Genomic DNA, 12,486 nt, shown 5'->3' on the forward strand with positions numbered 1-12,486 from the left:
CTCTCTCTCTCCCTCTCTCTCATATCCCATGGCATGGAAAGCCCTTATTGTTGGGATGTCTTGTTGTAACAGGCTCCCGCTGTTTAAACAAACACAGCGAGTCCTGACTGCACGGCTCACTAACTCTCCTGCTGCTCTGTGTGTATCAGTGTGTGTGTGTCTGTACAGCAGGTGGCACCTGCAGGTAGTTCATTACAGCTATACTGACGGTCACAATAGTTGTATGTGTGTGTGTGTTTGTGTATGTGTGTGTATCGATCAGCAGCCGGTAGTTTACTGTGGTACTGTAGTTTAAAATAGTTGATATGAGTGCAATACGGATGATATGACACCTACGTAAGTGTGTGTTTGTATGTACATGTGTGTATGTGTGTGTGTCTGCATGTGCACTACAGAATATGCTATAGTATTATATTGTAACTGTGCTGTAGTATACAATATATCCTGCTTGTGTGTGTATGCATGTGTACATTTGCTAGCTTATGAATGTGTGTGTGTGTGTGTGTGTGCAGGCTGTCACAGCCAGCAGTAGGCTGTCCTCATGCTTGCTTTAGCAGGTCATGCATGGCTGCAACTGAGGGAGACCAGAGAGAGATTTCACACTGAGACGACCCGTGTGTGTGTGTGTGTGTGTTGTGTGTCTCTATGTGTGTGTGTGTGAGGGAAGAGGGAGGGAAACAGAGGAGAGTGTACAGTTCAGTAGGTGCACAATACTCAATGTGTAGAATGAAGGAGAAAGAAAGGAAGAAAGCAAGCATGCAAGCAAGAAAGAAAGAAAGAAAGAAAGAGTTCATGCTGGCCTGATAGGTTCCAATGTTAGTTTAGGAATATATGGCATCCCAAAGGGCTTCATGCTGTGGCACCACTTCATGAAAAACCCCATGAGGTGAAGTGGCAGAACACAACATGAGGAGAAGGTATGGAAACTGACAGCAAGAGTGCTGATAGTGAAAAGGAAATAGGAGGGAATGAGCTTCTCCTCGCCCCGGACTGAGGCTTGTGGAAGTGTTTTTTTTTTCCCCAAATCCACACCGGATCGCTGCCTGGGTTAGGATGCAGCTCCAAAATGTCCGGTCGTTAAAAGTTATGTAGAGTTAAACTGCGGCAGTTTGTAAAAGTTATGAGGGTGACAAACTATTCGAAGTCTCTGAGGAAGAGGAAAATGAAAATGACTGAGCTCGAAGTCCGGTGTTTTGTTTTTGCTCTAGAGCTGCACAGAGAGGAGCTGGAAGTTGGATATGTGTTGGATTGCAGTTCATAGTAGGGTTTGACCGATAGGCGTTTTTGAAGGCTGATAATATTTTTGGATTGCAGCTGCCGATAGCCAATATTTTGTGGCAGTATTCAATATTTTTTAATTTGACCCAGTTCAGTTCAGAATTTTATTGTTAGCAGGGTGGAAAAGCCTCTGATACAGCAGCACATGGGACAGTAAATCTCTATATAGGAAACCAATATAACAATAATAATAATAAACATATCAGCAACCATATGCAGTATATCGGTCTAAACCTAGTTCATATTTTAAGGTTTGTAACGTGAGTAATGTACCTCATTTGCATTGCATATTGGCAAATAAAGACTCCACTTGTACCACTAAGATTTCCAATTTACAGGCTTTACAGAAGAGGTTGGAGCCATTTTCCCCTCTCTCTGTTCAACTTTGACCGCTTGATTGTGGAGTTTTTTTTTTCTACGATATCAGTTGTTTTATGTTTTGTTGATGCAGTGCTTTGTATGTAGTCAGCATTTTCTTCCACTGCTTCAGGCTGCATACTCAGTTGTTTTCTGATTAAAAAACGCTCCATTTTTCTCACCCATGGGAAAGAATCCCCCAGTCGCTGGCTCCCAGGAATCACCTACGGTGGCCCACGAGGGACAGTAGACGCAGTCACGCATGAATGTTTGACAACCCTAACCCTAATCCTCACCAAAAAAACAAAAAAACATTAACAGGAGTACTTCTAATTATCAGATGCATTTTTTGCCCCCTCATGTTTAATTTCACAGGTATTTTATGAACTTTGAAGGGCATTTTGAGGAAAGTGATTCTGATAGTTATTAAGCTAAAACTCCCTTTTTCACAAGGAGAATGGAAGAGAAACCAGCTGTCGAAGCAGACCTCAAAGTCCTTTCTCTCTTATGTCCCCCATTATCATTTGTTTTTTTTATATTTTTGAGTAAATACTATAGACAACTAACCAATATTGACCTTCTCAGGGGAGGATTTTTATTTCTTGGTGGCATCCAATTCCAAACAAACAATGGCAGGAGTCTTTGAAGCTCACAGACTGTGTCCTCAAGTTGGAAGAAAAAAAGGAGCAAAGTGAGTCCTTTTCACTGTATTTCAGGTCCTGCTGTCCTCGAACCAAGTCGATATGACGGCACCAATGCCACCAGGACAATACTCCTTTTAAAACGACTTGCACGCACTGCAGTTAAAAAGAGAACTGAGTTGATGTGTTTTGAAAAAGAACGGATCCTTGATGCATTCTTTCGGATGAAACCAGATTTCTCACTTTTATTGCAGCGGCTACGACCTGTGCAGGCAGCTGGCATGGAGACGAAGCCATCAATAACTGGAGATGGTTATATAACTGGAGTTTGTTCTTAACACTGATGTAGCAGGGAAAGATGTAGAAGTCGGAACATTTTCAAGACCAATTAGGTAGCATTAATAAAAAACAAAAAAATAAAAATAAAAAAAAGGACTTCATCAACCTCAACGATGGATGCAACCATTGTCCAAGCATTGTTTTTGAGATGTTTGTTCCTGTAGTCTTTCTAACAAAAGTTGTAAAGAACTGGGAAGCTTTTAGTGGCTGTAATCAACTTCCGTCCATTTCGTACGGGGGACTTGTTCATGAAACAAAACCACATTGCTAGGGAAACAAGGAAATCTGATTGGCTGTTGATGGCTGATGACGGTGAAAAGTTTAGCCCTGGCCAACTTCTCTCAGCCAACAGGATTGTTGGCTTTTGTTGAGGATGTGACGTTACTGTAGCAGGCCTTGTGACGTAAATGTTAGCAGTAACGTTAGTTGTTAAGTTGCAGTGGTGAGCTTTGATAGATGATTTCATTTTCTTTTTATTATATTTCTGTTTGCCAAGACACTCACAGCTGGCGAGCATTTAACTAACACTAAGCTACTTTTCACTTGTGATACTCTTTAGTTGCTTGAAAGAAAACTTGCTAATGAGATGCTGATGTGGCACAATGTTTACGTCTCGCTTTAACTTTTTCTACCATTCTATTCATGAGTATAAAAATTCTTTTCACATCATCAGCACTTTACAAGGCGGTCTTTGCAAGAATGCCAAACAGCATTGAGTGGATCTTCGGTTTGGACCGGTCCCAGTGTCTCCTCGAACACGATGACACGATGGTATAATGTGGCTTTACTGTAACTAAGAATTATCGAGAATTATCAACAAATGTCCCAAAACTTGTTCTGCCATCTCGTGGGGATCTGTTTGCATGTGCCGCTTTCCACTGTTACGGCTGTATGTGTTCCCTGTGCTGTTTGTCCCTTTTCCTCTCCTGTCTCTATAGCTCCGCCCAGGTCTTCTACACCTGATCAGTCCTCCATGAGGTGCACCTGGCCCAGGAAAGGAAGTGGTTAAATGCTCCACGCTCCTGTTCCAGGGAGAGGCCTCTGGTTTGCGGACTGCTGGTCTTGCTGCCTCTCAACCTGGGATTCTATTTAGTGTTGTTGTTGTCTTTTGACGGTTGTGTGTAGTCTTGATTTGGTGTCTTGGTTGTTTTGTATGTCTTTATGTTAATAAATCCCATGGCTTGGGTATTTTAAAAGGTGTCGGTAGAGTTTTATTTTGGGTCAATGGTGGAGTGTTGTTCGCCCCACAGGGCCGACCAAGGGTGGGGCGTAACAATCCACTTCTGATTGGTTGAATCCATTTAACAGCCAAATGGAGGCGGGATGTCAGGTGAAGAGTTCTACACAGCAATTTTGAATGGTCTTTGTCATATTTTAATGTGGTAATATATTCAAACCTGACGTGTTTGAAAGTGGCTAGGTTAGTGTATGAGACTTGGGTTTTTACATGAGGATTTGTAAGAGAGTGCAGGTACATGTAAGAGACATTTCCCCCCTTTTTCCAATTTATTTTATGGCTGCTGCTGGAATTGCAGAGGCCATTAGCACTGGGGGATCTTTGAGGAAGCTCCTAAAGGGGAAGCTTTTCCACACAGCTTGTAAAGTCTAATTTCCACTGAGGTTTTTTTTTGGAGAGTAGAACTATGTTATCCTCTGATCTTCCCGGGGACGATTTTTCAGCGTTTTTCCACGACATTTTTCCTCATTTGATCATTTTCTTTTGAATTTTTTCGACGACTGGAAAATGGGGAAACCGGTCTTTGGGTTTGGAGGGTTTTGGAAGACGCCTGCAGGCTCGGCTTGAACGTGCGGGAGCGTCGCCCTGCAGCTTGTAATCTCAGCACAAATCCAACTATCAGCGGTGGAAACCATTTAAAATACTTTTTTGTTAGATCAGTGCTTTTTCCTCCTTTTTCCTCGCCATTTCTCTCTCCCTGCTGTCACCCTCTCTCTCTCTCTCTCTCCATCTCTGCAATGTTATCCCTCGCTCCCTCTCCTCCAACCCTCCCTCGTTTAGAAGGTGCAACAGCGCCAGGGGATTCGTCTTTTTGAAGTGTGTGATTAATTTCCCCTCTTTCTAGGTGCACTGAACTGCGGTGTGTGTGTGTGTGTGTGTGTGTGTGTGTAGACGCTGTGTCCCATTTCTTACCTGAGCTCGTTAGTGCAACGTGAGAAAGCTTTTTTCTCTCTCTCCCCTCCTGTCTTTCCCTCTCTCCCTCCACCCTTTCTTCTATCCTTTCACACTCTCTTACCCTCCCTTCTTCTCTCTCTCCTCCTTTCTCTCTCTCTCTCGATGTCTCCCCTCCCTTTTCACTCTTCTTCTCTCCTTCCACTCTTTTCTTTCATCCCATTACCTTCCCGTCCTTCCCCATCTTTCTCTCTCTCAGTCCTTATTCTCTCTCTCACTCTTTCTCTCTCTCTTGTAGATCTCTAGACGAGCTATGTGCCTTCTGCCAGTATGCTCAGCCTTGTATTCCCTTTCTCTCTCACACACACACACACACACACGCAGAGAGCAGATCAGAGAGGCCAATACTAACCGCTGTCAGCTTGTCACAGTTTGGTTTGAGCCAGAATGTAAATGCAGTGCACTACCTGCATAACAATAACACTAAACTGTGTGTGTGTGTGTGTGTGTGCTTTAAAGAAAGAGTGCTACCTGCAGAATAATACTAAACATTGTAAATCAGCCCTGTATAGTGTATGTGTGTGTGTGTGTTTGCATCTTTGTGTGTTCGCTTTCAAGAAACAAAAGCGCTACCTGCAGAATAATACTCTAACTCTCAGCCCTGTGTGTTTGTGTGTACAGTATGTGTGTGTACATGAGTGTGTGTATGCTGTATGCATGTGTGTCTATGTTATGCGTATAATGGTGAACATTGTAAATCGGCCGTGTGTGTGTGTGTGTGTGTGTGTGTATGTCTCTGTGTGGCTGCTTTAGAGACAAAACAGCACTACCAGCAGACTATTATTGGTGTAACTCTCAGCCCTGTTTGTGTTTGTCTGTGTGTGTGTGTGTGTGTGTGCAGGTGTGTGTGAATGAGGTTATAGTTAAATAAGAGTAATGCTTCCCACCAGAGAACTGTTCCATTGCAGAGAAAAAACACAATGGGACTAATATATCCAGATTTCCTTATATTTGCAACTTCACAAAGTGCTGAGACGCTGCAATGGCAAGTAACAGATTACATGTGAACAGATGACAGTAATCTGATCACAAAAAATGCCAACTACTCTGTCACAGTTACTATGAAAACAATGTCATCAGATTAAGTCCTCTAGGTGGCAATTTTTTTTCAGGTTTATCAGGTTAGCAGCGGCCAATGCAAACATAACTAACAACCCAGCCAATGTGGAAATCCACTTATCTCAGTGCCTGGAAAGGCGTTTTATCCTGTATACAGTAGTCTGGTTATTGTTCCTGGTGAGCCCAAGTGCTATAGTCCATTCCTTTCAATCAATCAAGCATTTACAAGTATTCAGTGTTTCCCCCCCGAATTGTATTCTTGTCAGGGTGGAAAAGCCTCTGAAACAACATTTAGACGATAAAACTCTCCATTGAAAACCAAGATAATAATAATAATTGAAACCCACACTAATGAAATTCTTTTAGGAGGGTTATCAGCTGTTTAAAGCAGGGTGACGCAGGTCCAGGTTTGACAGACTGCCACCCCCAAAGCCGATTGAGTACAATCATATCGGCGGTGAGCAACACTGACAGGCTGATATCTGATTGTTGATTGAAAGGCCAATATCTTAGGCAAACTAATATATTGCTATAATCCTAATCGATACAAGTAACATCTATAAGTAAAACTCTTTCCCATACTTCCCACACTTACAGTACAGTCTACTAAAAGTGTGTTGGAATTGTCCGCTGCCTATATAGTTTATATTGTCATGTCATGTAATGTTGTGTCATGTCATGTCATGCTATGGCAGATGAGTGAATGCTGAAGTCTGTTATTTCTGAATAACAGACCACTGTTTCACATTACAGACTACCATTTCATATCTAAGCACATTTTTGTTTTGTTGACACCTTCAGCCAAAAAGATGTTACTCCTTGGTTACTGCAGGCCAACCTAAGTTTTCCCAACATTTCTTTAAATTATTTGGAGGGCACAAAACCTTTGATTCCTAGTTGTGATTAGTTCTGCTTCAGTGTAGCCTGTGGCTGCTGTGTTTGCAGTCCTGCTGAACTAATTCTTTGGTGGAAGCTTATAAATTACTTGAGCTCATAATAAAATCCTTTTAAATCTGTATTTCGTGTCAAATGATTTAAGTCTTTGGGAAGTAGCCAGGTAATAAGCGCTTCATCTCGGGGTCTTGAATCACCCTGAAAGGGCTTATTTTGCAATAATGACCAGCCTGCTGTACATTGTCCCTTACTTATGTTATCACAGGGGTTGAGAACACTCTGGATACTCTGTGCACTTCACCATCTCTGTATTTCCAGCATTATGTAGCTTCTCTGTCAGCATGTGGGACTATAGGGATATCGCCCGCCTGCCCGCCCCGCTGGTAACAGGCTAGTATCCACAGAGCATGACGAGACAGGCCGCAACATGACAGACAGGCAGATAAACATGACAGACAGACAGGCTGCCTGACGGACAGAGAGCGGAGCATGACAGATGAACTACTGTGAGAGACAGACAGGCGGACAGAGGTTAGCGGCACCGTTTGAGACGGGTTAGAGAAGAGAGGCGTGTGTGTGTTTTCGACGTGGGAAACAAGTCCTGAGGGAGGAGAGGGGAGGATGGGTAGTGCTGCTGGTGGGAGGGAGGGAGGGGGGTGTGTGTGACTTCAGGGTATCTGCAGGTTCCAGAAAGACAAATTTAAATATCTTTTTAAGACATTTGCATACTTGGAATTGGATTTAAGGGAAATTTAACAACCAAAACACAGAAACGAAAAGCAGAACAAAACAGCCTTTTTCAGACTGAACACAGCAAATGAAGGTTTTGAAACTATAAATCAACAGTGTTAGAAAATGTTTCAGGACATGATGTCCAACATGTTTGTCATATTGTATTCACCCTGTCCTGTATGAATCTAATGGTGCACATGCATATGGATCACACTTAACTGGAAGTGCAAGAAATGACAATTACACTTTTGGTAAAACCACACATTTAGCTTATTTTGTTTGCCATACTTTTACTTGGCCACAAAATTAACAATCTGTCAATACCACTGTCTAATAAACTAGTATAATAACTGAATTTAAACAGCTTTCAGCACTATTTTAGATTACTTTTAGGCTATATTATTGTGTCAGTGTCAAATTTTTTTTTGTTGAGCTTTGATACCGCTTTAGAATCGAAAACATGCTAAGTGGGCCCACATAAGTGGGCTCGCTAGGCTGGGAGGAAAGGGGGGATGAAAGAAGAGCTGCCAGGAGAGAAATACGCTAAATAATAAAGGGACAGTTGGACAGATGGAGAACAAACTGAAACAACTGATGGACTGACTGTAATCGAGAGTGAGAGGAGAAAAACAAAGTAAGATAGAGGAGAGAGGGAAAGAGACAGAAAAAGAAAACACCTGGAACACAGAGAGAAAGAATGAGACAGATAAAGAGATTGAGAGAGAGATTGAGCAGGAGGGGAGAAAAAGAGAGAGAGAAAGAGGAAGGAGGAAATAGAGAGAAAAAAGAAAGAACGAGGGAGAAGAAAGATAAAGATAAAAGAGAGGCAGAGGAAAAGAGGTAGATACTAGGTGAGGGACGTGACCAATCATTATAGCAGACAACCTCATCCTTCACTCCCCCAGTGTGCTCTCTCTCTCTCTCTCTCTCTCTCTCTCTCTCACACACACACACACACACACACACACACAGACACACACACACACAAACTATCCTCCCTAATCTAACTCCTGTGGCAGTGTGAATAGATATGGCTGTTTAGTGCCAGCAGCACGGCTCCCGGTTCCTGATGGCAGCAAACTGCTGAGTCAGGGGCTCTGCACTGTGTGTGTGTGTGTGTGAGTGTGAGAGAGAGAAAGTGTGTGTAAGAGTGTGTGTATGTGTGAAAAAGTGTGTGTGTGTCTCAGCGTTATTGTGTGTGTGGCTGTGAGCATGGGTGTGTGTGTTTCTCAGGGTTACTGAGTGTATGTGGCTGTGTGTGTGTGTGCATGTGTGAAAGTGTGTGTAAATATGTGTGTGTGTGTATGTGTGTGTGTTTGTGTGTAAGTGTGTGTTTAATAGACTAGGCTAGGAGAGGAGCAGAGCAGCCTGCCTCAGGAATGATGAACACTGCAAATTGAGCGCCGGCTGGGGCACTACTACAACTCCCTACACACACACACACACACACACGCACGCACGCACACACACACGCGCGCGCACAGAGAGCATAGAAACTTGGAGTCACACATCACTCTACGACAGACCCACAGGGCCAAGGTGACAAGAGTTCACTATAATTTCCATGCCAGCTCGACTTCACTATCATTCCCATGACAACTAGAGCTGACTCTTATTACCATGACAACTACAGCTCATCAATAGCATAACAACAGATGTTCACTTCATCATTACCATGACAGCTCACTATTGTCATAAACATTACAATTCACTAACATTACATGACATATACAGTTTAGTGTCATTACGACATTAAGAAAGGTGCAGTTCACCATCATTGCCATAACAACTAGATTCCACTACCATTACAATTATTACCATAACAACTAGAGTTCACTATCATTTACATGATAGCTAACATTCACTTTCATTACCATGACAGCTAGAGTTTACTAACATTTCCCTGACAATTAGAGTTCACTACTATAACCATGACAACTAGTTAGCCATCATTACTGTGACAACTAGAGCTCACTATTATCACCATAACTAGAGCTCACCATCTTTACCATGACAGCTAGAGTTCACCATCACTAGCATGACAATAATTCCATATCATTACCATGACAACCACAGTTCACCATCATGACCATCCTTACCATAACAACTAGAGCTCACCATCATCACCGTGACAGCTTGAGTTCACCATCATTACCATGACAACTACAGTTCACCATGATTACTAGAATGGAGTTCATCATCAATACCATGACAACTAGACTTCTCCATCATACCATGACAACTAAAGTTCACCATCATTACCATGACAACTGCAGTTTACTATTACCATCACCGCCACTAGTTAGTTTATGACAAGCGCAGCCTCTTGTTTCCATGTGGAATGATAATAGTATAGATAATAGTTTTATCCATTGAAGTTTTATTCTCAGAGCTGAAAAATAACAGAATTAATCATTTAGTCAAAATGTTTAAGTAAAACTTTTCTACCGAGGAACTAAAAACTTCAAAGAATCTACATTTGGAATGGACGGTGTAGAATATACCACCAAAATAGAAAAAACAGATGCAATCTTCTCACTATACATCCATACTTCTCACCATACACCACTACCATTTATTTAACCTGGTGGTCCAACTGAAATGATCTCTTTCTGAACAGACGCCTAGCCAAGAGAGCAGCACCAACACACACTCCGTTTAGCTGTGGCCTTCCTGTGCTCCTTGTGATCACAGAGAAGCTGCATGAAAGGCTGTGAGGTCAGTCACCTGTGCTGAGTGGATAGGAAATAGAGCTCCATTTAACTCGGATGGCGTGTGTCGCACGTCTGGCCAACCTATTATCCCATTGTTCTCTGCTGTGCAGGTGTCAAGTGTGGCCTGCTGCTCAAAATAGATGAAAAGCCATTTCCCAAACTGTCCGCCCACTGCCATAACTCAGCAAGGGTAAGAATGCAACCGTTATGCTCTTCCACCATCGGGGCTTTCCAGAAATTGTACGGTTTTTTTTGGGTGGACAGAATGTGGGTTAGCTGCAGGCTGGGATGGGTGAAGGGTTGCGATTAGTTTCACATTGTTCTCTTTAGGTGACTGTAATTAGAAAACCAAAAGAAGAAAAGGACTTGACAAGAGCCCAACAATCTTGAGAAAAAACCTTTACACTAATACTACTACTGCTTCTACTACTACTATTAACACTGCTAAACTACTACTATTACTACTTCTGCTACTATTCCCACTGAGCAAAAGACGTGATTTCAACGTCGCGTCTATGCTTTAGCTCTCATATAGCCCAGGATCATTACGGCTATGTATAGACCTATTTTAGACCAAGCAGTAAATACATTATTACAATGAATAAACATCTGTAAATACCAAAAATATGCACCAGAGAAGTCCTGTAGACTAGCCTACAAGATAATTATCTGAGCACAAGAAGTAATTTCAACATTGTGTCTATGCGTAGCTCTCATATAGTCCAGGATAATATTGTCTATGTATAGACATCTAATAAACTTTAACTTTTCAACCCCATTTAAACTTAATTTAGCCTAGACGGCTATGGCCATTTAGACGTGTTTTAAACGTCTAATCAACGTAAAATTGCTCAGTGGGATTACTACTACTACAATTAATACCACTACTACATTTACAAGTACTGCTACAACCACTTCCATTACTGTTGCTATTACTACTACAATTATGAGTACTACGACTTCTACTCTAATACTACTATGGCTGCAACTATTACTACTACCACAATTTCTACTACTACTCCTGCAACTATTATTAATGCTTCTACTACTACTACAACTACTACTACTACTACTACTACTACTACTACTACTACAACTGTTAATACCAATACTTCCACTAATACCTCTTATATTGCCACCACTGCTACTAATACTTCTATTATTATTGCTATTATCATTACTATTAATACTACTGCGGCTTCACTCCTCCTACCATTACTAGTATTACCACTAGTAGTACTATTAAAACTACACCACACCAACACAACACCACTTAAGGAGGAAAGGAAAGGCTTCTCAACTACCAGAAAGGACTTCAGGCTGTTGAAATACACACACACACACACACACACACTCCTCCCTCCCTCTTACCTCCAGCCATGTCCTCTTCCAGTAGTTGTATCTGCAGGTGGAAGATCTTCTCCTGGAGGTCGCACAGAGTGTGTTTCATCTTCTCCCGCCGTGTCACCATGTAGCACAGGTTACGAACCTGAAACACAACATGACATTAACTTCAGGTTAAACATGACCTAGACATACAGGCATGAATACACACACACACACACACACTTATGTTTCATCTTGTTCCACCCTTCATCATAGGGATGAACATGAACCTGACAGCAGAAATAACAGCCGCATAAACATTATGTTAAACAGACAGGCAGACATGAACACACACAGACACATTTTGTTCATTCGTGCCACTGTGTTGCAAACCTGCCAACAAGAAATAACACACACACATACACACGTTAGGTTAGAACACACACACACACACGTTAGGGCACTATATAAGTAGTTGTGAACATATAGAGTATGTTTCATCTTCCACCCCCCATGTTACTGTGTAGCTCAGGTTTCAATCTTGACAGTCAATCTTTGCTAGGTTAGAGACCACACACACACACACACACACACACGCACACACACACACACACACACAGCAATACACAGCTGTGGAGGCAGCGGAGGGTAAACCTACCTAAACTCAGTTTCCCTTAGACTTACATTTTTTTTATGTAAATTCACAGTATACATCATACTAAGTAAGTGTAAATTCAATGAAAATACTGTTATTTTATTTTAAAGGAATAATTCATCCTCAGATACTCCTGCACTTATATATCACCAATCCGTGATGTTCAGTGTATTCCAGGAGTTATTTTGTGATGAAGTGTTGTGATTTACTTTTTGGTTTTATCCACTTTCCTTCAACCAGCTCTGCTTTGTCTACATTTGGACAGTTATCCAGGGGAAGAAGGAGTTAAAGTGTGTCAGGATG

At 41.9% G+C, this 12,486-nt stretch overlaps 1 protein-coding gene across 1 annotated transcript in view; it reads right to left on the reverse strand.

Annotated features, from left to right (window-relative positions):
* jade2 (jade family PHD finger 2) overlaps window positions 1-12,486 on the reverse strand; it is a gene marked incomplete at its 5' end in the record, with an annotated part of 136,150 nt that overhangs the window by 27,638 nt on the left and 96,026 nt on the right. The window contains one exon of the mRNA XM_071543077.1: window positions 11,574-11,691. Within this exon, the coding sequence (XP_071399178.1) occupies window positions 11,574-11,691 (118 nt within the window). The remainder of the gene's footprint in view (window positions 1-11,573; window positions 11,692-12,486) is intronic.

This window comes from Centroberyx affinis, unplaced genomic scaffold, assembly GCF_046629955.1.
Source record: "Centroberyx affinis isolate AG114_WGS23_722 - 3 ecotype Tasmania unplaced genomic scaffold, CSIRO-AGI_Caff_v1 ptg004218l_1, whole genome shotgun sequence".
NCBI lineage: Eukaryota > Metazoa > Chordata > Actinopteri > Beryciformes > Berycidae > Centroberyx > Centroberyx affinis.